We start from the raw sequence: 26,280 nt of genomic DNA on the forward strand, positions 1-26,280 counted from the left end.
AAGATTATTATAGATGTTGATAATAGAGAGGAAGGACTGTGAGGTGTAATGTTGTGTCATGAAAGTCAACATGACATCTCAATAGATGTATCTTTTTCTTTAAGATAAAGATTTTTATTCAGACTGACATAAATGTGCTATTGCTTTTTTGCAGTACCAGAAAGACAAGTCATAGTTGTTTAAATAGACTCTTGGTTATTTCTCCTCCAATTGGATTGTTGGAACAGTGGCTGAAACATCAGTGGTTGATTTTAGAAAACTTCTACTGGGTCACTTTTGATAAGTAACTTCTTTTGAAATGAGTTGACTTATTTTTTCTTTTGTCTGTAGTATATAATATTTGATACCCTGGTGTAGTATTAGGCTTTGTGGGTTGTGTAAATTAGAGAAAATGGCAGGAAATCTCAGACTAGATTAGATTAAACCAGAACTGGATGAAATCCCCCTCTCTCCTCTAACTTCAGAAACCTCATTGCAGTATTAAGTTCTCAGTTTTTCTGTGGAGGAAGGACAAAAAGCATGATTTCATGTCTTTAACTATGCAGTGCAGGCAGAGTTAATAAATACATCAAGCAGTAAAATAGATTTTGACAGGGGCTGTTGAGAAACTTAAATTCAGTGTGTTAGAAAAGATGAATGGGTGCTAAGCTGATTAACTTGTAACTCAGTATATCAACAGAGAATATTTCCTCTGTGCTTAATGCTGATTTCATTTTCCAGTGTGAAACTACTGCCAAGAAAATTGTTTCAAAAGTGAAAAACTAGTTGATGGCCAAGATTGTTTGAAGGACAAGAGGCACAGAATGAGCTATCCAGTCTGTAAATTTGAAAAGTGTCTCAGAGTTTTATCGTCTTGCTGAAAGACAGTTTTCCTCAGTCAAACCTGTGGAAATGACAGCATTATTGTTAAAGTGTGTCTCATGTGGCCCATGAATGCTCAGTGAAGTTTATTTCTTTCATCTTCATCCTGTTGCTTTTAATTTTTTCTTTAAAAAAAGGAAGGTAGTGCTGGAATAAGCTTTTCTGAGTGCTGTTGTACTTTTCAAATTGCAAGTATATCTGCAGCAACATTCAACAAATATTATTAATTTCCTAAATATGTCCTCTAACAGAGTCTGGTAAAGTGTTATTGCTACTGTAGTTTGGATTCCAAACAGTAAAATGGGTGCCAGAAATTGTGTCATGGTCTCTCAGCAGCAGCAGCAGAATATTTTATATTTTTTTTGCTAGTTTTCCAGCATGTTGGCCACATCACAATGTGACTTCGTTGTAATGCTAAAAACATTACAGCCTGCTACTCTCTTGTAAACACATTTTCACCTCCAGCTGAACTACTGAGCTCAAATGCTTCAATCAGCACAGCAGTATTAAGGTTTGAGAGATCAGCCTGCTCTGAGTTCGATGGGATGTGTATCAAAAGGAGTTAATGACCTCTGATCACGGGTGTTGAGGGGATGGTCCAGCCATCTGTGCAGAGAGGAGAATTGTAATTTAGTGCCTTGGACAAAATAGGCTGGAGAAAAGCAGTGAGAGGTGGAGCCTTGGGCGGGTGGTGGAGCTGGGTTGGCAGATGTGCTGCAGGAGAGAAGATGGGAGGGACACAAAGAGCATCCTTGGCAGGCCCTGGAGAGGGAGGGGAGGGTGTTAGTGCTTAGCAGCAAAGGAGCTGTGAGGTGTTTCATTTCCCCATTTTCCAAATCGTTCAGAATGCTCTCACTTGGTTGCCTGGATCTCTTGCTGGGCTGGTAACACGATGTGACCATAAACAGGCAAACAAAACCAAAACCCAAATAAGCACCTGTGAAATGAATCTAATACAGGTGAGGGATGAGGAAGTAGAAAAAAATGGTATTGCACATGCACCCGATGACAAATTGGAGACAACATGTCATGCTCTTCATAAACTTTTTGGGGAGAGAAGCCTGAAGCTAAGGGGTAGCAATAAGTATGGACTAATTTTAGTAGATGTAGGTTTAATATTTGAAGCTTTCAAAGTGCAGCAGTAGGAGGCTCTAGACAAGGCCCTGTGTGGCTGTCACTGCCTGCATTGTGTTGTTCCTGCTTCCCATCACTGGTGTCATGACAAAGAGCTTGCTCTTCTATAAAGGAACTGTGGTTGCCTGTGAAAAGAAAAGCACCCTATAGCTGTGTTGTCCAAAACAAACACTTGATCTGCTTGCTGTTATCAGCTGAATGTGAAGCTCCTGAACTGTTGTAGAATAAAGAATCGAGTTTCTAAAAAGTGCATTGAACCTGCAATGATTCTGCATCTTATGTTGACCTGAGAGTTCATTTCTGTTTTTCATATGTGGTTTGTTTGCTGTAAATAATAAACAATATCCACTTCTGGAGATATATAAACACAAAATATTTTACTAGATGCAGTAATCTAACAAAACTCTTGGTCTGTTGAACAGCTGTTTATTTTGTGTAAAAATATGCTGTGTTTGGAGATCGTCTTTTCTCTTTAATTGGGTTATGCATTTGTGCCTTTTTATTTGGATTTTGCTTTTATGTTATTTTTCAAATACTATTTCAGTTTTTCCAAGAGGAAAATGCTTAGTTTCCAGAGTACTTCATTCCATTAATTGAAAAATGCAGTTGAATGAAAAATCTTTGTTCTGTCTCAAAGTTACTACTAAAGAAAACTAAATATAAGTAAACCATCTGCACTTCTCCAAAGTATATGTTGCTGCATGGCAGCAGAGCACATCTGGATTCAAATTGCAGCCCAGGAGTTTCAGGGTCATGATATTCTGAGCTCCAGGAAAAGACACTTTTGGTACAGGAAATCTGTTGGTTCTTATTATATTCTCTAGGTTCCCTACATGACATCACACTTACTGGGTTAAGAGCACAGTTAGTGGGAAATAATTCTGCATATTTATGCACAAGTCCAGCTATACCCAAGGGCTTAAAATCCTCATGGTTTTATAAGGTTGTGAGATTTCTTCTTACTGAATAGAAATTGTGGCTTACGGTGTAATTATTGCTCAGGGTTGTCCTCTTTCCTTTATGTTACAGACATCTTCAGACAAACCATGCCCTGATGTTGCATTGACATTTTTTCAGTTGAGAATATGACATTTTGATAAGAAAGATAGCTACACTTCCCTAAAATTCTGTTATTTTGTTTTTACTTTTCTGTCTTTAGGAAAACTTCAGGATTATCTTTGCTCGTTCCTAAAGGAGGTCTAAGTAAGCCTCTGAGTAAAAGTATCCATTTTGCTTCTGGGTGTCTTTGTGTTCTGAAAAGTGAATGCTTCACCACTTATGGAACATTAGCACTTGGAGAGTTTTGGGTTTTTGTTGGTTTTTTTTTTCTTCCTGGGTGTGCGAAGGACAGATTGTAATTATTGTCAGTATTTGGTAGTTTGGGTTTTTTTTTCCTAATTCTCCATTGTCTCTTTCTTTCTTTGCAGCTTTGCTCTGTCTGATGAAGCCTACAGGTCTTTAAGGGACCAGGACAAAGACCAATGCATCCTTATCACAGGAGAGAGTGGAGCTGGGAAAACAGGTAAGGAGCAGTTAGGATCTGATTAAAAAACAGTCAGGGTTGCTCAGAGTCTTGCAAAGGGAACCTGGAGTTGGTAAGAGTTGAGAGATGTCAGTAATTCTTTGTGCCTGGCCATTGCAGAAAGTGAGTGCTGCCACACTTGTTGCTGCAGCTGTGAGCTCACATAAAATAGTATTTTTTCACACTGTCACCACACTGAAGTCCCATGTCATGTTAATACAGTGTCCTCATCAGTATTCAGAGTTGCACCAAAGTAATGCTGACTTGTCACAGAGTATTGCAAGGCTGTCCTCGTGGGAAACTTGAAGACATGGAAAACTGAATGCTCTGAGTTTTCTGTACTTGATACTTCCACGTGTCTCAATAAATACATGCCTTTAAAAACTGGATTATACTATTTATCTAAGGAAAAGAAATAACTGTAACTGATTACTTTGGAAATTTTATCAGCCTTTTGCACACTGTGCTCAGCTGCAGTGCTGAGATTGGTTTGTGTGCCAGAACCGAACTGAGTTTCTTAGGCAAAGCTGACATTTCCATGAAAATGACTACTGGTTTTTAAACTGGAAGGTTAGAAACCAAGAGAGGATTGCATAACTGCAGTACATTTTAGGTAGACCTTAAAAAGGAAAGAAGCCAGTTATTTTCAAAGATAGCAATTTAAAACAGAGGTGATTTGCAAAAGAGAGAGCGGGTAGGAAGGCATACATCTGTTTCCAAGTAATTTGAGAGATTTTTTCCTTTGCATCTGAGAATATGTGGGGCTTTGGGTGCTTATTCTGAGCAAGACTCAAAGTAGGTAACAAGAAGTTGCTTTCCAAGATTTTGGAAACATATAAAAGTGTATAAAGTGTAGTCATCATCTTTAGTACTCTTAGGTTAGTGGCACCCAATTGAGAGGTTTTGAAATCTTGTACTATGATCCTTATTTACTTAAATGACAGGAAAACATGTTCAGCAGAAGTGTAGTTTAAAAAACCCAAGTTCTTATTAATATGACTCTTTGAGGTTCTGTCAAGAAGTTCAGCTTTTAGCAAAGAGTCCTGCACTGGTGGTGTTTAATGTCTTGATTTCCTCACGAATTGTGAATTATCAAGCACCTCATACAACTGAGGCACACATATTATTGCTTTATTCATTTGAAAGGGGAATCAGAGGTTGAGTTGTTGAACTTCTCTGTATGTAAATAGTAGATTTAGATTTGTATAGAGATTTTGAGGGTTCTGATTTTGAGGGTACTGTAATTTTTATAGCCATATGGGAAATAATATGAATTTTTCCTTTTTTTCTAAAGTTAAGTACCAAATAGAGGGCGGAGAGGGTAGGAAGTTCCTGAAGTTAAGGAAACAAACTTCTTTGTACAGATACACTATATAATTGTTTTAAATTTTTGGAGGCCAGAATATTTGACATTTTTGCCCTGGAAGAACTGAAACGGAACTGTCATCAGTCGAGTCTTTTTATTTACTTCCAATTTTGTCTTTGTTTCTCTGTATGTTTTTAATGTTACCCGATAGTAACATTGGTCAAGAAAACACGGTGCATCACCAGAATAAGGGATGTATTTAAATGTTTTGAAATTGGGGTGATAACTCCCTTCCTTATGTCTTTCTTGGGCCAAGCAGAGTTCCTAATGAGAGAAAGAGCCTTTATTTTCTTTTACTGATATTCAAAGACTGTTTTGAAGTCATTGTGTGTAAACTATTATAAATAGCTTTTTTGCTGCTTCAGTGCATGTTTCTCTCAGTGATTGAGTGCTTAAAGATGTTGACTGTTTTAGGAAATATTTCAAATTAAATAATTGGGTAGTTCCAAGCTCTGAAGGGAACAGAGTCAAAAATGAGAGCTGGGTTTGAAGCACAAATAAAGGAGATGGGAGCCTTCTGAACACACCTATAGTTTTTTCTCCTTGCTTGCTTCCTATGTGGCAGGTTTGCTCATTTTCCTCTATACATGAGGTAGTAAAATAATGCTATCAAACAAATTTGGTTAAATAGGAAAAATCAAAATCCAAGGGATAACGTCTCATCTGTCAGTTCTTTCCTGAAATGAGACACTTAAATTTGTAACAGATCTCTGAAGATCTGTTACAAATGTAATGATTTTTTTTTTATGACCACAGTCTGGAATTGATAGGGTTTCCAGCTGTTAGTAATTACATTATATATCAGCCGATATTGCCTGAAATTTCATTGTCATGCATCGTAGTAACCATCACAGACTCTCTTTATAAACCAAATCATTTTCCAGCTGCTTTTTCCTGACCAGCAAAAACAGACAGGTTGGATAGATTATCTAATATTTGTTTCTATCATGGGTGATTGACACTCATTTGAACCCGGCTTTGAGAATCCAAAAATTGTTCCAAACTTTCTTAAAAGCAACTCCAAACTAGTTTTATTGTCTAAATGAATGCTTTACTTTTTCTGTTGGTTTTACTTTCGAAGGGACTGCAGCACGTTATGTGGTGTTGCAGTTACTCAGTTCCTTGTAGATTAGAGTTGTAATTACATGTGGATAAGTGTTGTATGTTTGCACTTGTTGTGTATCTGCTGATATAAACTGATTGAATTTTGTGTCTTGAAACTGCCTGGGCCTGTTTATTTTCAGGCTAGATTAAAACATCTCCAATGTGTCAGCAGGGGATAATGTTCTTTCCTTGAAGAATGCCTCTTACTGAGGCTAAATGAAAAAAGAGCAGGTCATGTGCTGTATCCAGTGGTGGCTTTTTTTTAGCTTGGGTAGAGGCTCGATGTGTTTAAATTGAGAGAATTGCTGATGTAATGGCATGGGTCTCAGAGCAGGGTATGCTCCTTCTGCATTTCCAGATGGTACAACAGTGCAGGAGAAAACTGAAATGAATGTGCTCACAGTTCCTGTCTGGCATTGAGAAAACGTGACAGAGATTTAGTCTGTAAAATCATATTACAGCCTTTTTGCCAATGCTTATCACTGTTTTATTTGGCTCTCCCCCACAGAGGCAAGCAAACTTGTCATGTCATATGTAGCTGCTGTGTGTGGAAAAGGGGCAGAGGTTAATCAAGTAAAAGAACAACTTTTGCAGTCAAATCCAGTCCTGGAAGGTAAGAATCTCACTGAGTATGTGCCAGCATATTGCCTGTGTGTGCACTGGTGTTCCAGCTGAGCTGGTTTGGAAAACTCTGATGATGTTTCATTGTTATTTGGTGTCCAAAACCATAGGAGATGCTTTATGTGAATACATCTGCAGGATTTTCTTCAGTGGTGTGTAGGCTTTCTTTTCTTCTTCTGAGAAGAAAATGGTTTCCCTCATGAAGGAAGAGCTCAGGAAGTTAGGTCATACTTCCCAGCCTCCTGCTGCTGCTCTCAGAGGGGCTTACCCTTTCTTAACCCTGCCTTGATGATGCTTGTCTGTATCAAAAGACTTGACTTCAGTCCCTCTGATTCATTTCCTTCCAAATCATATTATTGTAGTCTCTAGTAAACAAACAAGCTCTGTAAGACATTATTTCTCTTTTAGGGAGAAAAAAAAGGGTGAAGAAATGGATCTTAGAAAAAAACTAAGCCAATCCATATGCATGCCTGAAACTTGTTTCTTGGGTCTGGTGACTGTTGGCCTGTTCTTCCTGACAACTGCCATTCCTGCTCTCCCATGAAAGACTTTTATTTTTTTAATTAGTAATTTTAATTTAAAGATGTTGGCTGCCAGAACAGGATCTCCTCTTTTTTTTTTTTTTTTTTTTTCCCCTGGAGGTAGGATATATGATCCTCAAAGCTTGCAGTTCTGTCCCATTGTCTAATAATTGCCTTCAGAAGTTTCTTGGTTGGCATTGACTTATTTAGATCTATTGTGTCAATTCCTGGCTGAGTCTTACCCAGAATTCTCAAAGCTGTTGTGGTGCTGAGACAAAGTCAGTTGTCAAAAGATAATTTTGCATTATGGCCAGATCATATGTGGCATTTGTAAAGACTGCTGAATGTCAACATTATGTTTATTGCCTTGTTTATATGTGATGAATTGGAGCCTATAGGGGATAAGGACTCTGCAAGTGAAAACAGAGGGAAAAAATTAAAAAAAATAGATAAAATGAAAGGGAATGCAAGAAGTTGGGCAGAGAGCAGTGGGGAAATGGATGGTTAAAGCATGGTCTTTGTACACAAAACAGAAATTGTAAGCAAAGACTTGTAAAGAAAGGATGAAATGATGACATTTAAGAATAATAGAAGTGCTGGATAAGTCTTTCTTTGATGATCAGCTGTGTTCCCCTTAAAGCTGAATGGGGGGGATTGCAACCCTCCATTGTTTTGGGTTCACAGAGAAGAGCTGTGTTGTGTCATCACTGTTCTGGAAGCAGATTTCAGAGATAGACAGAAACGGCATGGTGGGCACTGAGGCTTTTTTTTGCCAGAGCTAGATTGTTCCCCAGGGACTGCCAAATGAGTTTGATTTCTTGTTGGTTTGTGAAGCTTTGTTTTAATGCAAGAGGAATCAGCTAAGCTTACTGAAGATTGCCTTACCATTTTATGATGATAAATGATGATAGCCTTATCATTTGAAGGTACTATTTGTTCTACTTGTTGTGCTGGTAATCCCTCTTTAGCTTTTTTGGAAGGTCGGACACTGGGTTATTCCATAAGGAATAAAAATTGAGCAAACCTGGCTGCTTATATAGGTTTTAGAAAGAAATTAAGCATTTGTGGTTAGATTTATTTTTCTTTGGTTATGTAGTTTTGTTTCAGTCAAACTGCAGTGCAAGAAAATGACATAAGTGTTACATATGCATAATTTATCTTATGGGATTATTTTTATTAAACTACAGTTGCTACTGTAAATTAACTTTTAGAAACAATGAACTTTAGGGAAAACCAAGGAATGTGCCTCATGCTTTATAATGGAACATTTGTGCTTGACTCCATGCAGTTATAAATGACTTTACTGTTCAGCACAGTGTTTAAGAAATGCAGCTCAGAGATTTGGTTGTTGAAAAGATGATTTATAGCAGGGCATAAAGATTTAAAAACAATTCTTTCACTTATCCTGGCCTTTAGGATCAACAAACTTTTCATTTTGGCTCTAGTTCTTTGGTCAAGAATAAATCTACTCATGCAAGTTTGTGGAAGCCTAAAGGCACGTATTTATTTCTGTCCAAAAAACATTGACTTGACTTGATCTTCCAGTATATATATGCTATGTAAATAAATACTGGGATAAATAAAGTCTCCTGCTGGAAGTAGGAGTGCTGTACCCAATGATGGAGGGGACACTTCTGTTTGACTCCATGTGCTTGGACAATGTGGGAGTTTGAGAGCTTGAATTGTCCTCCAGTCTGAGTTTTTTCCTTCTGCCCATGCTCTAAGATGGTGGCTGTCCATCTGAATGTAGCTCTGGGAAGTCCTTTCTCAGACAATTTTCATTGTCATAAAACTCGAGCTAAAGAAATTTAAACCAAGCTATTCAGAAAGTTAGTTTAGGTTAAGCTGAAGACAAATTTTCATTGTAAAGCTGGCTGATTTCAGCTGAATAATATTCAGCTTGAGGTAGGATTAATGAATTGAAATGGTATAAATAAATCCATTTCAAAGCATTGATTAAACTGTTCTATGCAAACAATTTTTAAGTGTCATTCTGTAATTTCCTCACTTCTGGCCTCCAGGTTTTAATGTATTCTGGGAACTAGGATTCTTTTCTTTCTCTGGAATGAAAAGGAAGAAGTATTTCCTGTATTTAAAGTTATTTGAGTAATAAAATTATGAATTTGTTGATTCAAACCCCAAAGATATATGCTTAATATGGGTACAGTTTTGTTTTGGAACCATTTCCTCTTGTATATATTTCTTTAGCTTTTTTAAACAAGGAAAGTGTTGAGACAAAGCTTCTTTGGACTTCTGTAGGTTTTTGGAATTTGTGATCATGTCTGTCACACTCTGTCCCCAGGGTCTGATGCCCATACAATGAACAGGGCATTGTTTCTCAGAAGTCTGTAATTCCTTTAAATATATAAGCAGATCTAGATATTTTAGCATTTAAATGTTTTTTGCTGATAGATTTGCTTGTTGTATTTGTTTTTCTCTTTCTCCAGCTTTTGGAAATGCCAAAACTGTGCGGAATGACAACTCCTCTAGATTTGTAAGTATTTTCTGCAGTCCTTTTTGAGGAGCATGCTGTGCTGTTGGCTATTTGTGTTTTACCACGTATCAGCCAGCAAGGCATCCATAAAGAGGGAAGGAATAATTTGGGGAGCTTTCTTGTAGCTGTCTGAGGACTGTTTGAAGAAGGTAAACACCTTCAGCAACAATCAGTATTTAATTTTCTACACGGGAGCATGTTCTCCTTCCCCAGTGTGTTAGTAGGGCATCATTAGTGATGCCTCTTCAAAGATGTTTCACCTCCTTGCCAGAAATCTTGTTGGTTTCTGATATGGGCATAGAGTTCAATTGAATATCAAAGCAAAGGCTAAAAAAGAGAAACAAAGTTAGGATGTGGCTGCCTGTGACCGGATGAAAACACAATTGCAGTGCAGCTGGATTCTTTAATTTTCTAGTACTGGTGGCTTTAATGTCAGAGACCATGTGTCCAGCAACTGGTCTGCTTAGCAAGTAGATCTTTCCATGTGATCTTGTTTTCCATTCATATGTTTTTTTTGTTGTTGTTAAAATTACTACTTTAGGTTCCCATTTGCTTTCTGTAACATTTCAAAATGTGTTTGCAACTTCAGTTTTAATATGAACATTTGTAACGTTATTTTGCTTAAATTCTTTATAATCAACTGGTTGAATTCAACCTTTTTTGGACATGAAACTGAATGAGAAATTATCAGAATTGACAGTTGAAAAACCAGAGAAGTTGATGCTAGAGTTGAGAGGTTCAGAAGTGTGAGTACTTATCATAGTTTCTCCTGCTAAAATCAGAAAGCTGAATACAATTCTGTTACTTGCTCACTTGTGTCCAGAAAAGCAATATTGTGAGATGTGTGAAGTTGACAACAGAAGGAAAATTGATACACTGGGAGAATGGTGTGTTGTGAGTTGAAGCAAATGGATAGAAGTGCTGGACATTGTGAGATTGGAGAGCAGTTTTTTTTTTTTTTCCACTTGGGAGATTTCTTCCCCTTCCCTTCTAATTCTCAAGAGCTGATGATGTTCCATATCTGTGAAGGCTCCTTCTGCAGCTCATTGCCTCTGATTGTGAGCAGAGCAAGGGGTCTTCATCACAAGGCTAGGGCCAAAATTTGGGGCACCTGTAGAGATTTTTAATTTCTTTTTTTTTAATAGAAAGACTAGGAAGACTGCAATTATCAGACATGACACTGCAGAAATGATGAGCAGACAGCCCAGAAGTCCTTCCAGGACAAAGTGGAACTAACAACTATTTTGCCTTTCAAGTCCTTGCTTATAAACACTGAGCTAAAAATACTTTTGGAAACACCCAGCTGTCCCAGTCCTTGGGAAATGAAAATTTAATGAATTGATTTAATTTTTTTTTATCTCTGAAATTTGAATCAACTCAGAATTACCCTTGAACAATACAGTAAAAAAAGGAAAATAGAGTTTAAGTAGAGTCAAGCTAATCTTGATGAAATACCCAGTAAATCAGTATGTTTCTTCGAGTGAGTCAGTGTAAAGTTCTTGTTTTTTTATGTTCTGTAATAAAAAGTAAAATAGAAAAATAAGCAAACCCCTATCTCTTCCTGAATGCAGGGAATAAGGAAGTATAAACACAAGGCTTTTCAATGTATTGTTTTTGTCCTAGAGTCTTAGGTTCGGGTTGGAAGGGACCTTAAAGACCATCTCATTCCAACCCCCTGCCATGGGCAGGGACACCTTCCACTGGACCAGGCTGCTCAGAGCCCTGTCCAACCCAGCCCTGAACCTGGCCTGCTTCTCTGGGCAGCCCATTTCAGTGCCTCACCCTCCTCACAGTGAGCAGTGTCCTCTGTTAAGTGTGTGCCAGAGGGTGGAATTTGGCTGAATTACTACCAGCAGCTTTTATCTTTCTAAACTCCCTTGCCAATGCGAGCAGCACTGCTGTCGCCTTTTCTGCACAGTCTGTCCGTTTTGTCACTGTTAAATGTAGCTGTTACTACATTAAGCACTTGTCAAAGAAATTAAAACGATCCAAAGACCAGAGTGATCTTCTGTGATGTGGAAAAGTCAAGCAGAAGTCAAGGAAACACACTGCGCCAGCGTGGCTGGGATTGAAAACGCTTGTGTGGTGACAGCCCGTTAATTGTTGCCTCTGGTCTCCTGAGTTCCAAGGGAAAGAGTTCAGCGGGAAAAATCCATCACTTTTACAAGGCAGGCACATGCTCGGGGACAACGTCCCGCGATCACGAGCGGCGCTCGCTGCCAGCCGCTGCTCGGGGCCAGACTCGGCGGCTCTCCTTCAGCTGCCTTGCTTCACGCTCCCAGAGCTCCCAGGGAGAGAAGAAGAAAATTTCTTCCTGCAAGATAATTTCTTCCTGCATCCTTCAGTAAATAAGCATGGCCCTACCTAAATGGCTGCCGGGATTGTTTGGTGTTCTTGGCACTCCAGTGGAAGTTTGTATAATGTGCGTTTTCTTCACAGAACCCTTAGAAACCCAGCAAGTTACTTGGTTGCTTTATAGACCCGATTAAAGCTGTTTCCATAAAAATCCATGGCTGTGATAATGTCTTAGAAGATTTGAATTTGATTTTCTGTTTTGCAAAAATCTGACAGGAGATCGTTAAATCACTCTTCCAATCTTTCAACCAACTAATTTAATGTCTTGAGCAGTTTTTCTTAAACAGAAATTATAATCTTAAAATCTGTTGCTTTCACAGGGAAAATACATGGATATTGAGTTTGATTTCAAGGGTGACCCACTTGGGGGAGTTATAAGCAACTGTGAGTATTACTTTTGGTATCAGCATATTCACAGATCAAAATGTTTTCTGTAGAAAGGAGGATGGTTAAATTATTGAAAAGATCACCTGTGCTAGTCTAATAGAATCTCTCCATCATGTGATAAATTCTGCTTTTTAATTTTATTGCTGTTGTGGTGCTCAATAATGTACCTTAGAGGAAGTGAAAACAGACATGAAGAAGTAAGCATGAATATTGAATTTACTGTGTTGTTTCAAAGGTACTGAGTGATACGTGTGAGTCTGTATATTGTCTCTGAAGCTGGTGGCAGATGCATATGGATATCTGAGGGTCTTTTTCTTCTTGAATCCCTGGAATCAGATGTGTTGCTAGGTTTGATGGGTCATTTATGGTAGATGCTGTCTTGTAATTTGCAGGGGTGATACAGAGTGTGCTGGAGATCACCATGAGATGAATATGTTTGCTTGGAACCAAAGCTGTCTGTACACATTTATACACCTCAAAGTGTAGGAAAAGGTTTGTAATGAGAGGGGATGTACAGCAGTTGAGTTCAGGGAGGCAAAGGTGGCCTTGGAGCTTGTTTTATGACACCTGTAGCAATTCAGAAATTCTGACCAGCTCTCTGTTGGGAAGAAAAAGGCTGGGAACTGAATGGCAGCCCAGAATGCTTTGACTTGCTTTTCTTTTGAGGGTTTAAGTGCAGCTTTTAAAATAAATTCCTCCTCGGTGCTATATAAAGCCATATTTGTTTGGTTTTCTTATTTTTAAAAGGGGAGGAAGAGGGCAGTGAGTGACTATACTAGGTGTCACTGACCCAGCATTGACCTCTCATTCTACTCAGCCAAATTCATTGCTGCTTCTAAAGATGTGACTTTTGACACCACTGGCATTTTACTGATTGTGAAATAATGAGACTCGCCCAAGGTGAACCGTGCTCTCCATATATAACATAAACATTTTAAAAGCACTATGAGGGATTTTGCACATAAATGTAGGTTTTGGCTTTTTTCAGAGGGCAGACATTTTTCTCAACCAGATCACCTTTTGGAACTGTGCCTGAAGAGCCTAATTTTTGTGACAGAGTAGATCTTGAAACTCAAATTAGTCACTATATAAGTGTTTATGGCTATCTATTAGCTTTGACATTTGGCAGTTAACAAAATTAGAGGCCAAACATAATATATTCATAATAATTAAATGTGAACAAGGTGTAAAAGGCTGCTATCTTTCTTTTTATTTCACATTCAAAATATATACATAAAAATGAGCCCTGCTTTGTAAGAGTGGACATTTAACAGTCTGTCTTTGAAAGTACTGCACTGAGTCATGTAATTAAAATATTGTGTCATATCAAAAGGCAATCCAAATAGTTGCTCTGTAGTTTATCTGCCCCATAAGTCTCTGCATGGTGTAATTATAACATTACATATAATTGTAATGATGTGATGACATATGTATCAAAGGGCAGACATATTTTTGGATCCATCTAAAATATGCCTGTTTTAGGCATTCTTTCTGTCTTGTCATGTGTAATAAATATCTAATAGCAAGGAGATTAATTTCAATTTAAGAATAAAGACCTGATGTGTACACCCTGCTGCGGAAATGATGTTACTTGTTGAATTCGCAAATTCCTCATCCTTGGCAGGGTATGTCACAGGCAAATACTGAGTTCCTGTAGCAGCATGTTAATATATCTCCTCTTTGACTAAGTGTTTGCAAAATTTGGTACTCCATCCACCTCCCTTTAAAAGAGATTTTAAATTCTCTGCATTTTCAAAGCAAGTTGGTTGTGCTGCCTTAGATCTTTCCACATGTCTGTAGCATTGCATTGCAACACAAACATTTCTTTTTCTGTGAGGCATCATCATCATTCTGAAGATATTGGGGGCCTAAATTCTTTTACACCCCTCAGAATTTACTCTGGTTTAAGTCAAAATCATAATTCATCAAACATGAAGTCGAGTAGTGCTGAAGTTTCCTATCCTTAAAAGGGGAAAGTATGATTATGAAAATATTCATAAATATTCTTTGATTTCTGTCAGTCTGTTGGTTTGGTATTAATATGACGTGAGGATGACATCATAATGCTTTAGTTAAACTTTAAGAGTTGTTTCTGGCCAGCTTAATTTCCAAACATCAGTTGAGGCAGTTGGCTTTTTGTGACACAGCCTGAAGATGTATTTCATAGTGTGAGCGGCAGGGAGCAGGCACGGAGAACTTCTGGGTTATTTTGGTGGCAAGGATGGTCACCAAGATAAACTACTAATTCTGTCAGACTGGTGTGGATTAGCAGAGACCCATTAGGCTGAAAGGTCTCTCTTGGAATGGCTGTTCTGCCCTGCTCTGGAATGCTGTGAAGCTCTGTGGAAGGCTGGTCACTCTGCCTGGGTGACCCTTCAAGGAGTGGCTGATGCTGCTGTGACCTGCCCTCGGGCCATTCTCCTGGTGCCCTTCAATCAGCTCCTGCTTCTTAATTAGAGGGGGTAGCCTGGGAGTGAACCTTTCACAGGATGGATTTAGAGGGTGAAATTATCATGCCATTGCACACTGCTGGTCTGCCTACCCAGTTTGTAGCCAGTGGGAATGCCCAGCTGACAGATCCGAAACATTTCATGTGCCGTAAACAGAAGGGTAAATCTTCTGAGTAAAATCAGAATGGAAATAATGAAATGGAAGGGATTTGTGGCATCTATAAATTCAAGACTGGTATGTACGCAAAGTGAAGATAATGTTGTGTTTGAACAGTGTAAAAATCTGTGCAGTCTCATTTCGTGTATGGCAGCTCAGATCTTCCAACCGTGCTGGTTTCCAAGGAAATTGATCTACTGTTACATCATCGTGAACAGTCATGAAAAGAAATTGGGAATGGAAAATTTAAAATTAATGTGATTTATGCAAACTTTTAAGTATTTTACTTCAGTCAGGAATTGTTTCGCTTTGGACTACAAGGCAGCAAGTTTTGCATTTGTGTGATCCACCACCAGTGGGTGAGTAGGAAGGTGAGGAAGGCTGACTGAGGGGTGCTGTAAGCCTGAATTGTTAGTCCTGCCTTTTTGTTAGCTTTCTGTGAAGATCCCAGCTTGTTTTCCTAATGGGTGGGAGATGCTGGAGCCCATGGAAGGTGCTCAGTCCTGGTGCCAGCCAGCCCATCCATTCACAGGTGAGCTGTTTCATGTGCGTGGGGTTAGGAAATCCAGACCGCTCCTGTGGGCATTGCTAAACACAAAACCCTTGCTGTGTTGCCACCTGGGACTGTAGGCATCCCATCACTGTTTAGCAGCAAACATCAGTCCCTGCTTAAAGGTGTGTTGCTGCTTTAAATGGCACCTGCAAACAGGTAAATGGCATTTACATTTTCTCTCTCTCAGGTGTATCTGCTCTTTCTGCCCTCCTGCAGGCTGTTTACAATTGCTGCTGTTGCAGTCTTGTCAGCACTTATTCACTCAGAGGGCTTTTATTCCAGAGCACTTATGAGTAAAGGCAGTGTTGGAGTGTTGCTTTCAGCTGGGTGTTATATTGTGGAAATAAATTACAGAAAAGATCAATATTATTCTTAGTTTTTCATTTATTATAACTACTTTGTTAGTAAGGATGAGAGAGAGGCGAATGGTAGTTTCTTTTCCACCTGCAATTACACAATAAGACATCTTACATAAAAATAGGTATGTTTGGTTTTGAAGTAATAGGTGCTAATTGCAATAGCTTTTTTCAGCTCTGAAATATGACTGTCCACAGATGCTGCATCTGTTTTGTACTTAAGGCAGTGTTTGTGTGCACACTTGGTTCATTAGTTTTGTGGCTGGTTTTGTGTACACTAAATTTGATGGCTGAAGGGGTTTTGCACAGTACAGCTCAAAATGTTTCACTTTCACAATAGTTTAGACCTTTTGAAAAGCATGGATCTTACAATATCTTTCCCATAGTTTTTGTAAGTCTTAAATTTTCATGTTTTACCTGGAATTTCCCGTTGAAAAATACCTGGCTTTTAGCATTTGCTGATCTTTACTAATCTGCCTGAGCCCTTCAGTGATATAATGATTAACTAAGAGACAACATTGGTGCAGGTTGGGAAGTGAAGGATATGCAATGCCTGATCTGGAAAAGCCATTTTTAACCAGCAAAATGTCTTTAGAGTCCAAATAACAAGAGATTCAGAAAGGGCCCTGTTTTTCCATCTTTTCCAACAACAGCATGAAAGAAATCAATGATGTTTTTCCAAGGCAACTACTTTTTTTTTTTAACTAGCAAAGTGATAACTTTGCAACTTATTCTTTTTTAACAACTTGTTTGTTCATTTTAAAAGTCAGAAGTAATTACCCACTTACTGAGCAATCTAGAGCCTGAGCTGTGATTGCTGATGGAAAGCTCCTTTGCTTAGGGAAATATTGCACAAACTGGACAATTGGACACTATGGGAATCTTGTTGATTTTCTTCTTGTTTTTGTTTTAAATCTTCACTTGTTGCAACATCCCCCTTGGTGTTCCTCTTAGCATGTTTGCCACCATTTAGGCAATGGTTTTGCCTAAACTAGGAAGAGTTTGAGAAAACAAGCTGCAAACTATATTAAACATTTTGATTAGCTCATTTTTAAAAAGTGTTCATCACTTGAGCAATGAGGATTTAACACTTAAAATGATCTTTGCAGTCATTGTCAATGCACATGCTGCCCATTTAGTAGTTTTTGACTGACACAATTAATGGATCAGTTTATCCAAGAGAACATTACTATGAACTTGGTGGGAATAATAGGGATTAGTTCATGAGAAACTTCTTAATCAGTGACTTTTTTTGATGACAGCTAGATAATCAAGGTAGGAAACTAGAAAATGTAATGAGGATGTAGAAATAAGCTGCTGTGACTAGAACATGTTCTGTAACTTCAGTTGAGCAGCTAAAGGGCTCCTTGGTCATGGCCAGCTGAAGACACTATGACTAAAATAAACTTCTTCTGGATGATTCAGAATGTACCAAGGTAGTGTCATTTTTTGGTTTTACTGTTTATTTGCTCCTTTCTTGAATGTTGATTTGATTTCTAGTATATTTAGAGAAATACAAATACCCTAAATTTTTCTGCATCACTTGAGTTCATGGGTCAAGTAACTAAAAAAAAATTATATAAAGTTGTGCTGCATTAGAGTTTGCAGAAGTATTCAGAATATTTTTTCTTTCTTTCTTTTATATTAAGTCAAATTATTTAGCAGGGTGCTTACACAGATCTCTTACATTTAAACAGTGATATCTAGGAATAACAAAAAAAAAAAAAAAAAATCTTCTGAACCTGAGGCCTGTAGCTGGATTTTGAATTATCCAAATTGATTGGTATTCAGACAGCAATGTTTCCAAGGTTAAACTTTGCCAAGGCAAATTAATTTTTAAATTTTTTTTTGTTTTGGTGCGTGCAACAAGTTAAATGTTCCTGTTGAAGCAGAAGCACTGTAAGATAATGCAGAAATAACACCTAACCCATAAACACACCATATGTAGTTCTGCATGTGCTCTCCTGATAATTCTGTATAGTCCCTTCACATAATTCACATAGACTATGTAACAAAATGTAATGTAGAGAGAGTTTGGGGGGTTTTGCTTCTGTGGATTTTCACATAGATGAGCACCATCTGTCCACACATTCCACTGTCAACACAATCACCGAGGGGCCACGTGCAGCAGTCTGAGGTGCAGCTTTGTCTTTTCTCTTTGGAGTGTTTGATCCACAGAACTGGCAACTGGGTGGGAGTTAACACAACAGTTACTGGCAGTGCAGTGGTTGCATCAAGAAAAATATATGTGGTCGCTTTATTAAAATGCTAATTTGGGCAAACAGAGGGAAGAAGTTTTCTGAAGAAGTGGGCAGATGGTCTGGATCTGTCCTACAAGATTTCAGTCTGCATGTGAACAGAAAGAAAAGGAAAAAAAAAAAAAACAATGAACAGATTTGAAAAAGAATTGACAGCAGCTGCTTTGTTAAGGAAAATACCTGGTTTTCTGACAGTGACTGCTTTCTTCCTCAATTGTGAAGGCTGACAGAATGTGGAACATTAGGACTTGTGAAAACTGAATGTGAATTGGTTAACCTTGTTGCTCCTAAAAATATATAAATAAGATAAACTGGTGAAAAAAACCAATTATCCTCCTGAACATAACTAATTTTAAATACATTCAGGAACCTGTTTTTTAAATCTGCTGAAGGCATGCATGTAATTAGAAGGCTTACATAAAATATTTTGCTAGGATGTGTAGCTGGGCTTTTATGACAGCATTTGAGTAAATTTATGGGCAGAATATTTTTAAACCCAAATAAGCCAAACCACATTGCTTCAATATCCCTTGAGAATACAGCCATTTCCTGAAGTGTGTGTAGCCACTGTGGGAGCTGAAGTTGTTTATTTTTTTGAGATTAAATTTGGCTGTGATCTGTTCCAACACTTGCCTGGAGAACCTTCACAGCCAGCACAGCTCTGAATTGCCTGCTGCTCACCTTGCCTTTCCCAGCCCATGTATTAACACTTGGATGGGGGATCAGCCTCTCTCAGCCAGTAAATACTTGAAATTTGTCCTGCTATTAGGCAATCAGAAGATTAATAAATACTGTCTGAATTTTGTCATCGTTGTCACTGGCTAATTATGGGAGCAGAAGGTAATTTTTGAACCTGACTCGCTGTAGTTTAGGTGGAGGAGGGATTCTGAAGACTTGTGTAATTTTGTGGGTTGAAGTTACTTTAGACCCTTCAGGAGGGTCTTTATTTCCCATTCCATGAGAAGGGAGGTAATTAGGTAATTGCAGTGGGCAGCACAGGCACCATCACTGCCTGTAGCCCCCAGAAACAGAAATACATCTATTGCACTCCTCTGTTCATGGAGGGAACCCTGGGGCAGATCCACCCCCCTCAGGCTGAGCCCTGATGTGCCAGGGGCTCCCCAGTTGCTCCTCTGTGGTGGGACTGGGGCGAGGGGGTTGCAGCACAAAGCTTGCTGGCCTGAGCACCCCCTCTAACTTCAGATTGCTGAAACTGAACAGGCTGAGTTTCAGCAGGAATGGGAGTCTCAGAAAAGGTGTGGTAGAACACACCTAAGATATTCCAGCCAGGGGAAGGGTTTAACAGCCCCACGTAATGACTTGGTGTTTCCTGTGTCCTGCCTTTGTGAAATCTCATCTCACTGTGGATGTTCTGAAGAGTGACAGTTCCCTTTGGGGGTTTTCTTCTTGCACAGGCTCAGAGAGAACATAGCCCTCAGTCACAGGAGATGTGGGGGTGTGTCATGGTAGGTGCAGGGGGAACTCCTTTGCTGTATGCTTGGAATGAGACATTGAATGTCTCTGTCTCCATGTCACTGAATATATGTAGTTTAAGAGAAACACATGGGAATTGTGTCTGCTATCTGGAAAAACGTAGTTGTGCTAGTGAGAAAAGAAGAAAAAAACATATTTTGTACAAAACCAGCAGATACCTGTCCAGATGTTCCCTTACTGCAGTCCTCTTTCTTCTTCTGGGGTGCTGTGAACCACAGCCTTCCACTGCAGTGCAGGCTGAGCAACCTTTGAATTGTCACCTCTGTGGTAAATATGATATTGAGTCTGAAGTGGTTGCAAGGTGTTAGGAGTCAGTCTGCTTATGCTGCCTGCCTGGATTCCTGCCCTGGTGGGCAAGGCTTAGAAATGTGTCTGTCACTGAGAGCAGTCTTCCTGTCAAGCTACTCCATCAGTGCAGTGATGCTTCTCAAAGTGCTGCTTTCCCATTTCACTTTGAGTATATCAGGATGGAGCTTCTGTCAGCCCCACTGGGAATTATTTCACAGTGTGATACATCTGAGGGTCACAAAGTGCTGCATGATTATTCAGGTTAAATGCTTTCTTTATTTGGTCTCTCCTTTTCATTTACCCATTTTTCATGCACTCAGCCTGGTAACATTTTGCCTCTTCAAACTTTCACCCATAGAGTCATCCTCACCAAATCCTGATTTTGTGGTGGTACTGTAAATCAGTGATCATCTTTTGAGCATATTGCTTCCCTGACCTGAATTCTCTTTGCAGCTCATAGACTGCAGCCTTTACCAGGACACTGGGCTTGCCCCTAGCTCAAAGAAATATTAGAGATGATATTACTATGATAAGGTTCATACTGACCCTCTTCTGGTGTGGTGATGTAAAGCAATGAAATAGAAAATGATGGAGGGTTATATTCATTTTAAAGGGTTTTGCTCCAGCAGTCTATCCCTGACCTGTGAGATTTTTGTTGGTTTGTTTGTTTAGATCTGCTAGAGAAGTCTCGTGTTGTTAAGCAGCCAAGGGGTGAAAGAAACTTCCACATTTTCTATCAGATCCTGTCTGGTGCATCAGAAGAATTTCTCTGTAAGTGTTGCCCTTGTGCTTTGTTCAGATATGAGTTTTCTTTATATTTAGTGTGCTATTCTGTGCACATCATCTTTTGTGGGAAATGTGATATTTATTTTTCAAATTAATGGTGGTATCATTGGTAATATGTGAAGTCCACATATGCTTTGATGTTATCCAGATACCTGAGTCAGAACTGGCTTAGCAATGTATTAAAAACAAAATTGAAAACCTGTTTTTATTCAGAAGGCTAATAATTAAAAGATCCTTGAAGAAAATCCAATAATAACAACCTATTCCTGACAGTGCTGATTCTGGGATAAAATTGCTACTAACAAGAATGCTATTACTAATGATATTTTTATTTGATTTATTAGGCAAACTCAAGCTGGAGAAGGACTTCAGCAGATACAACTACCTGGGCCTTGATTCTGCCACAGTGAATGGAGTGGATGATGCTTCAAACTTCAGAACAGTCAGGGTAAGAAGGAGCAGGGGCTGGCTGTGCACTCAACACCAGTGCAGGGTTCTTTCTTATGGTCTGTCTGTTCATGCAGGGCTGGGCTGGGAGGGCCACCTTTCCTGAGTGCTGGCACTCTTCATGCTGGAATATAGCATGTTTGCACAGGGTAACACAGATACAACTAGGAAATAGGATCAAGTTTCTGGAGTATTCTTATGGGAATACAAAAAGGACAAAAAAAAACCCAAAGAAGAAAAAAAAAAAAAAAAACCAAAAAAAAAAAAACCAAACCCCAACAAAACTCCCCCAAACCAAAAAGAAAACAAAAGAAGGGAAAAAAAAAAGCCCAGATGACTTGGTCAGATCCTGGGAAAAGTTATATTTTGTAGTGGCTTAGGACAGCAGTGACTGAGCCTCAGGGACCAGGTGATGCTGACAAGTTGAAAGAAAAAGAGGGCTGGGATGATTGATTCTCAAGATGATTTGCTGTCCTGTTTTTGCTTGGTTGTACTCGGGGACAAGATACAGGACCTTGTTACCCAGTGTATGCAGATATGGATTCTAAAAGTGACTGGTCTGACAAGACAGGAGGACCTGTTCATTTGACTGGGGAAAATTGGGTTGGGTTACAAACTAAATTAAGTGGCTAAAAAAAGTACAGTGTTTCAGAAACCCAAATTCTGAATGAGTCCTAGAAGTGGACTGGACTGAATGCCAGCTCCATTTTCACACCTCCTGTGTATTATAAAAGTTACTTATCATCTTAGCATAGGAATTATAGGTACTTTTAGTAACAGAAGTGTTCATAAACCCTTTGTGATTAATGTAGATAAATGGTGAATTTTTCAAGAATGATCTGTTTAAATGTAGATGCTTTTATCTCATAATTTTATTTGTCCCCTTTCCAGAATGCAATGCAGATTGTTGGGTTTATGGATCATGAAACACAGTCGGTTTTTGAAGTAGTGGCAGCCGTTCTGAAATTGGGAAATATCGAATTTAAGCCTGAATCTCGTGCAAATGGCCTAGATGAAAGTAAAATCAAAGACAAAAATGGTAAGATGAGATTAGTGATGGGAAGAAAGCCACTAATTTGTCTGAAATTGTTATTAATTTTGTCATTTCTGCAGACATACAATATCCTTACATATGAATTAGATTGTTTCCAGAGCTCACCCTCAGGCAACTGTGGGCTGCATTCTGTGCAATTTCAATCATTCTGTTTAAAATTCCAAAAATTATTTTCCCCTTTTTTCCCACTCTATTAGTACTTTGTTCTAAAATGTTAAATGCTTCTGTACCTTTATGTAGCTGCTTGCTTTTTCTGCAATGGATGATTTTTGTTCTTTTGCAGTATCTCTGCCTTTAGTGTCAGATTCATATGGTGATATTTTTGCAGCTGATGTATTTTGAAAGCTCATTTTCATCTGAAAGTTTTTCATTATGAAAAGTAGTCTGCTAGAAATGGAGGGAAAGTTTCTTCTCAAAAATTAGTAGATAGGAAGTGCTTTCAAAACCAGTAGCTCTGTTTCCTTGTGCTGTACAAATTTTTAAAACTTTGCTTGGCAGGGTGGTGGGGAGAGAGTGTGAAGGGGGAACACTTCTGTTGAAGAGCATTTTGGGAAAATACCACGCTTCTTAAAAGCTTGTAGTTTTGGGGAAGAAAAAGCAATAATAAGGAAGGATTGATTGTATTTACACTTTGCTTTTTCTTGCTAGAACTCAAGGAAATCTGCGAATTGACAGGTATAGACCAGTCTGTGTTGGAGAGAGCTTTCAGCTTCCGGACGGTTGAGGCCAAACAGGAGAAAGTTTCAACAACACTAAATGTGGCTCAGGTAAAAAGAGGTCCTGATTTAAAAGGCAAGAATCATTTTAAATGACAATTTTATTCTGCATGATTAAATCATAACTACCCTAATAAAAACTACAACTGAAAGGCTGCACTGAATAAATCAGAAGCGTAGGGTGTGATTTTTGCTCAGTGGTTTCTAAATGTTAACAGATACTGGATGCTTTGGTTTGGTGTGTGAATTACCTCCAAAAGCTGAGGGATAGGCAAATGTTGCAGAGAATGTAAAAACAAGCAGTCCTGCACAAAGCACATGTTGCAAGTGTTGTGGCAGACTGTTTTCATTTAGGGCAACTGCTGTAATTCCATGTGAGCTGTGGGCCCCGGGGCTGCTGGAAAACCTTTGCTGCCAGTGTGAATTCATCTCCCCGTAATGCTGCAGAGCCAGGGTGGCTGCCACCTGTGTCTCATCAGCCCAGGCCAGCAGGAATGTGGCTTCTCCAGCTGCAGCTGCTCAAGTCCCCTTGCCTAGGATTAGGATGGGGGATGTGAGTCTTCAGGGAGCAGCTGGAAGAGCAGGAAGGGAGCTGGAGTGCCCTGGTTGTGGCTGCTCTTCCAGCCAGCCCGTGGCCAGGAGGGCAGAGCTCCTGTGCCCACTTAGGCAGAGCCAGTGCTCCCTGAGCTGGTTTTACTCAGTTTATAGCACCTTTAGGACACCTCATCAGCAGGAGAATGTTTGGTTTAGCCCAGCACTTATAACATGTTTCTTCTTTCTTCTCTTTAGGCTTATTATGCCCGTGATGCTCTGGCTAAGAATTTATACAGTCGTCTGTTCTCCTGGCTCGTTACCAGGATCAATGAGAGCATTAAGGTATTGCTGCTTTGTGCTTGTAAAAAGAAAAATCAATAGAAATCCTTCAAATTAAAGTGGACAGTAAAACTGTATTTGCCAATTTCATTTTTCCTGGCTGTACACTGTTACACACAAATAACCTTATCACAGCTCGACAAATTGCTCTCTGCTCGGTTCTTAAGCTTGTAAAAATATTCGCATTAAGTGTATTTTGGGAAACCATATGTAACATTTTAGTTTTACAGTATTTGACAGCCTACTTATGAGATACATTCATTTTCTTGAGTCCCAAGTATGCAATATACAGATGACTGACTCAGTGTTTATTTTTCTTTAAGGCACAAACAAAAGTGAGAAAGAAGGTAATGGGGGTGCTGGACATCTATGGCTTTGAAATTTTTGAGGTAAGACCTTTATAATGGTAACTATTTAGTGAGACAGCTGTTATTAAAGCTTAACAGAATTCATGAATTCATAATCGGAATATATGTAATTTGACTCAAGTGTGTCATGCCTGACAAAAAAACCACTAGAAGGGTAAGCCAAAGGGAGATGTCTTAACATATCTGGCAATTGAAACAAAAAACTATGAAAGTTGTACTTGTGTTTTTACACCACAGATCAATTAATATTTATGATGGATAAACTAAATATATTTTGTTGTGGCATACATTCTGAGCATAGGAGAAACTCTAGCACTGTCACTTCTGCCCTGAGGCATTTTGTGGATGTCTTTGAACAAGCTGTGTATCCTGAGAGGGGAAAAAAAGAAACAACCATCCAACAAAAACTATACATTTTTTCCCTGTCAAAATTAAACAAGGACTTACATTGCATTTCATCTCAATTCACTTAAGTAAATACTCTGTACCTATTCCTAGCTAGAGATCTGTGGCTCACAGCTGTTTGTTTACAATAGTATTTTTAGACTCTTGGTATTTTCAAACAAAACAATCAATGAGGAGTTTTCAATTGGGTTAGAGAGCACCAGGGACAGGGCATTTTCCGTAAATCTTGTTCTGACAGTTTTTGTTAAGAGATTTCTAGATCTTGGATGGAATCTGTATGTGCTTAAACTTAGAAACTCATCTGAGGAGAAAAAAAATCAGTAGAAAAATCCTGACCCACTTCTCTACATCCCTCTTAGAAATCTGGGGAGGATGTTTAAGCTGTGTGGAAAATGGGAATGATCCAGAAAAGAGCAATTGTTCACGTGAAGGTGGTGTAAGTTTCATTTCAGAAGCAAAACATCCAACTATGTGCAAATCAGAGTACCTCTGAAGAGGAAAAGGGAAGCTGAGAGTTGCCTCGAGGTCTTGCTGAGCGAGGCTGTGTTGTTTGCATTAGACACAAGAGCATATTTGTGAAAATATCGTGCTGGAGGTCAGGTGTCTGCACGGGGATCTTGGTGCCAGATCTCTTGGGAGCTGGTCCTTGAGTAGCTTTTAGGAAGCTGGCACTGGAATGGTGCTGCTGACATCCTCAGGCAGGACTTGTTTTTTCTAGCTCCCCTGTGTGTGGTGAGGTTGGACCTGCACAGGGAGGTGGGAGACAGAAGTGTGCACCAGCACATGAGCCAGCTGAAGGATTGTGTTTGTGGGATGGTGTTCCAGAGACAAGGCTGTTTCTCACGTGTAATTTTCATCTTTTCTACATTCAGCATCTTAGAAGGTCATAAGTAAGTGGCTGAGTGCAGGAGAAAAATGAAAAAAAACAGGGCTCTTTTCACTTAGCTGTCATGCTGGATTACAGTGTAGCTTTCTCAAAAGCTGCAAACTCAAAAGCTTTAAAATAATGGGGGTAGTTATTGTTCACTCCTTTAAATGCCAGGTGTTGGTTTTCCTGGAAAAGCTGGGGAAGGTTTTGCTTTGTGACTTGAGGACCAAATTCATCAGTACATTCACACAAGGTGTGACTCTCTCTAATGAGTTGAGACCTATGGTGAGAAGAGGAGCCAAGCAGCCTGGTTCAGCATCACAAAAATAACTGAATTATTGTTTAAATGTAATTATATTAAAGCAACTAATCAATAAATAAAATTTTGACACTATGCAGCCACATAAGTCAAGGAAAATTTAATGACACCTTAAGATTTATAGCATAACAAATACAGTGGAATTTGGAGTGTTTTGCTGTGTGGCGCATTTGTAAACACTATAGCCAAACATTCAGAATATTAGCTGAGGTGTAGCTAATGACAGTAACATATCCATCTAATTAAAAAAAACAGTTAAAACCTATGACTAAAAATGTGCAGTTCCCTCTTGAACCTAAATCTTAAGTCATATTTTGATTTTCACATCTGTTCCTGAAACTTAGAAGTAATGTCAGCTCTCCAAAGAATGTTTATTGGCAAAACTGCACTTCATGAAAGGCTTCATCTCGAAATGTGTGCCTTTTACATGTGCAAGCTGTTTGATGTGCTGAGGGTAGAAAGGCCTACATTAATCATGTTTCTACTCAGGAATCAGGTAAGTTTATTGTTACTGCTCTTTGAC

General features: G+C 38.9%; 1 protein-coding gene across 3 annotated transcripts in view; it reads left to right on the plus strand.

Moving 5' to 3' along the window:
* Positions 1-26,280, plus strand: part of MYO1B (myosin IB) — a 107,368-nt gene that overhangs the window by 44,528 nt on the left and 36,560 nt on the right. For all 3 annotated transcript variants that reach the window (XM_053947896.1, XM_053947897.1, XM_053947898.1), the window contains exons 4-13: positions 3,423-3,517; positions 6,496-6,600; positions 9,577-9,623; positions 12,299-12,362; positions 20,594-20,692; positions 21,052-21,155; positions 22,046-22,193; positions 22,857-22,975; positions 23,714-23,800; positions 24,121-24,186. In XM_053947896.1, the coding sequence (XP_053803871.1) occupies positions 3,423-3,517; positions 6,496-6,600; positions 9,577-9,623; positions 12,299-12,362; positions 20,594-20,692; positions 21,052-21,155; positions 22,046-22,193; positions 22,857-22,975; positions 23,714-23,800; positions 24,121-24,186 (934 nt within the window). The remainder of the gene's footprint in view (positions 1-3,422; positions 3,518-6,495; positions 6,601-9,576; positions 9,624-12,298; positions 12,363-20,593; positions 20,693-21,051; positions 21,156-22,045; positions 22,194-22,856; positions 22,976-23,713; positions 23,801-24,120; positions 24,187-26,280) is intronic.

This window comes from Vidua chalybeata, chromosome 7 (assembly GCF_026979565.1).
Source record: "Vidua chalybeata isolate OUT-0048 chromosome 7, bVidCha1 merged haplotype, whole genome shotgun sequence".
NCBI classification, from domain to species: domain Eukaryota; kingdom Metazoa; phylum Chordata; class Aves; order Passeriformes; family Viduidae; genus Vidua; species Vidua chalybeata.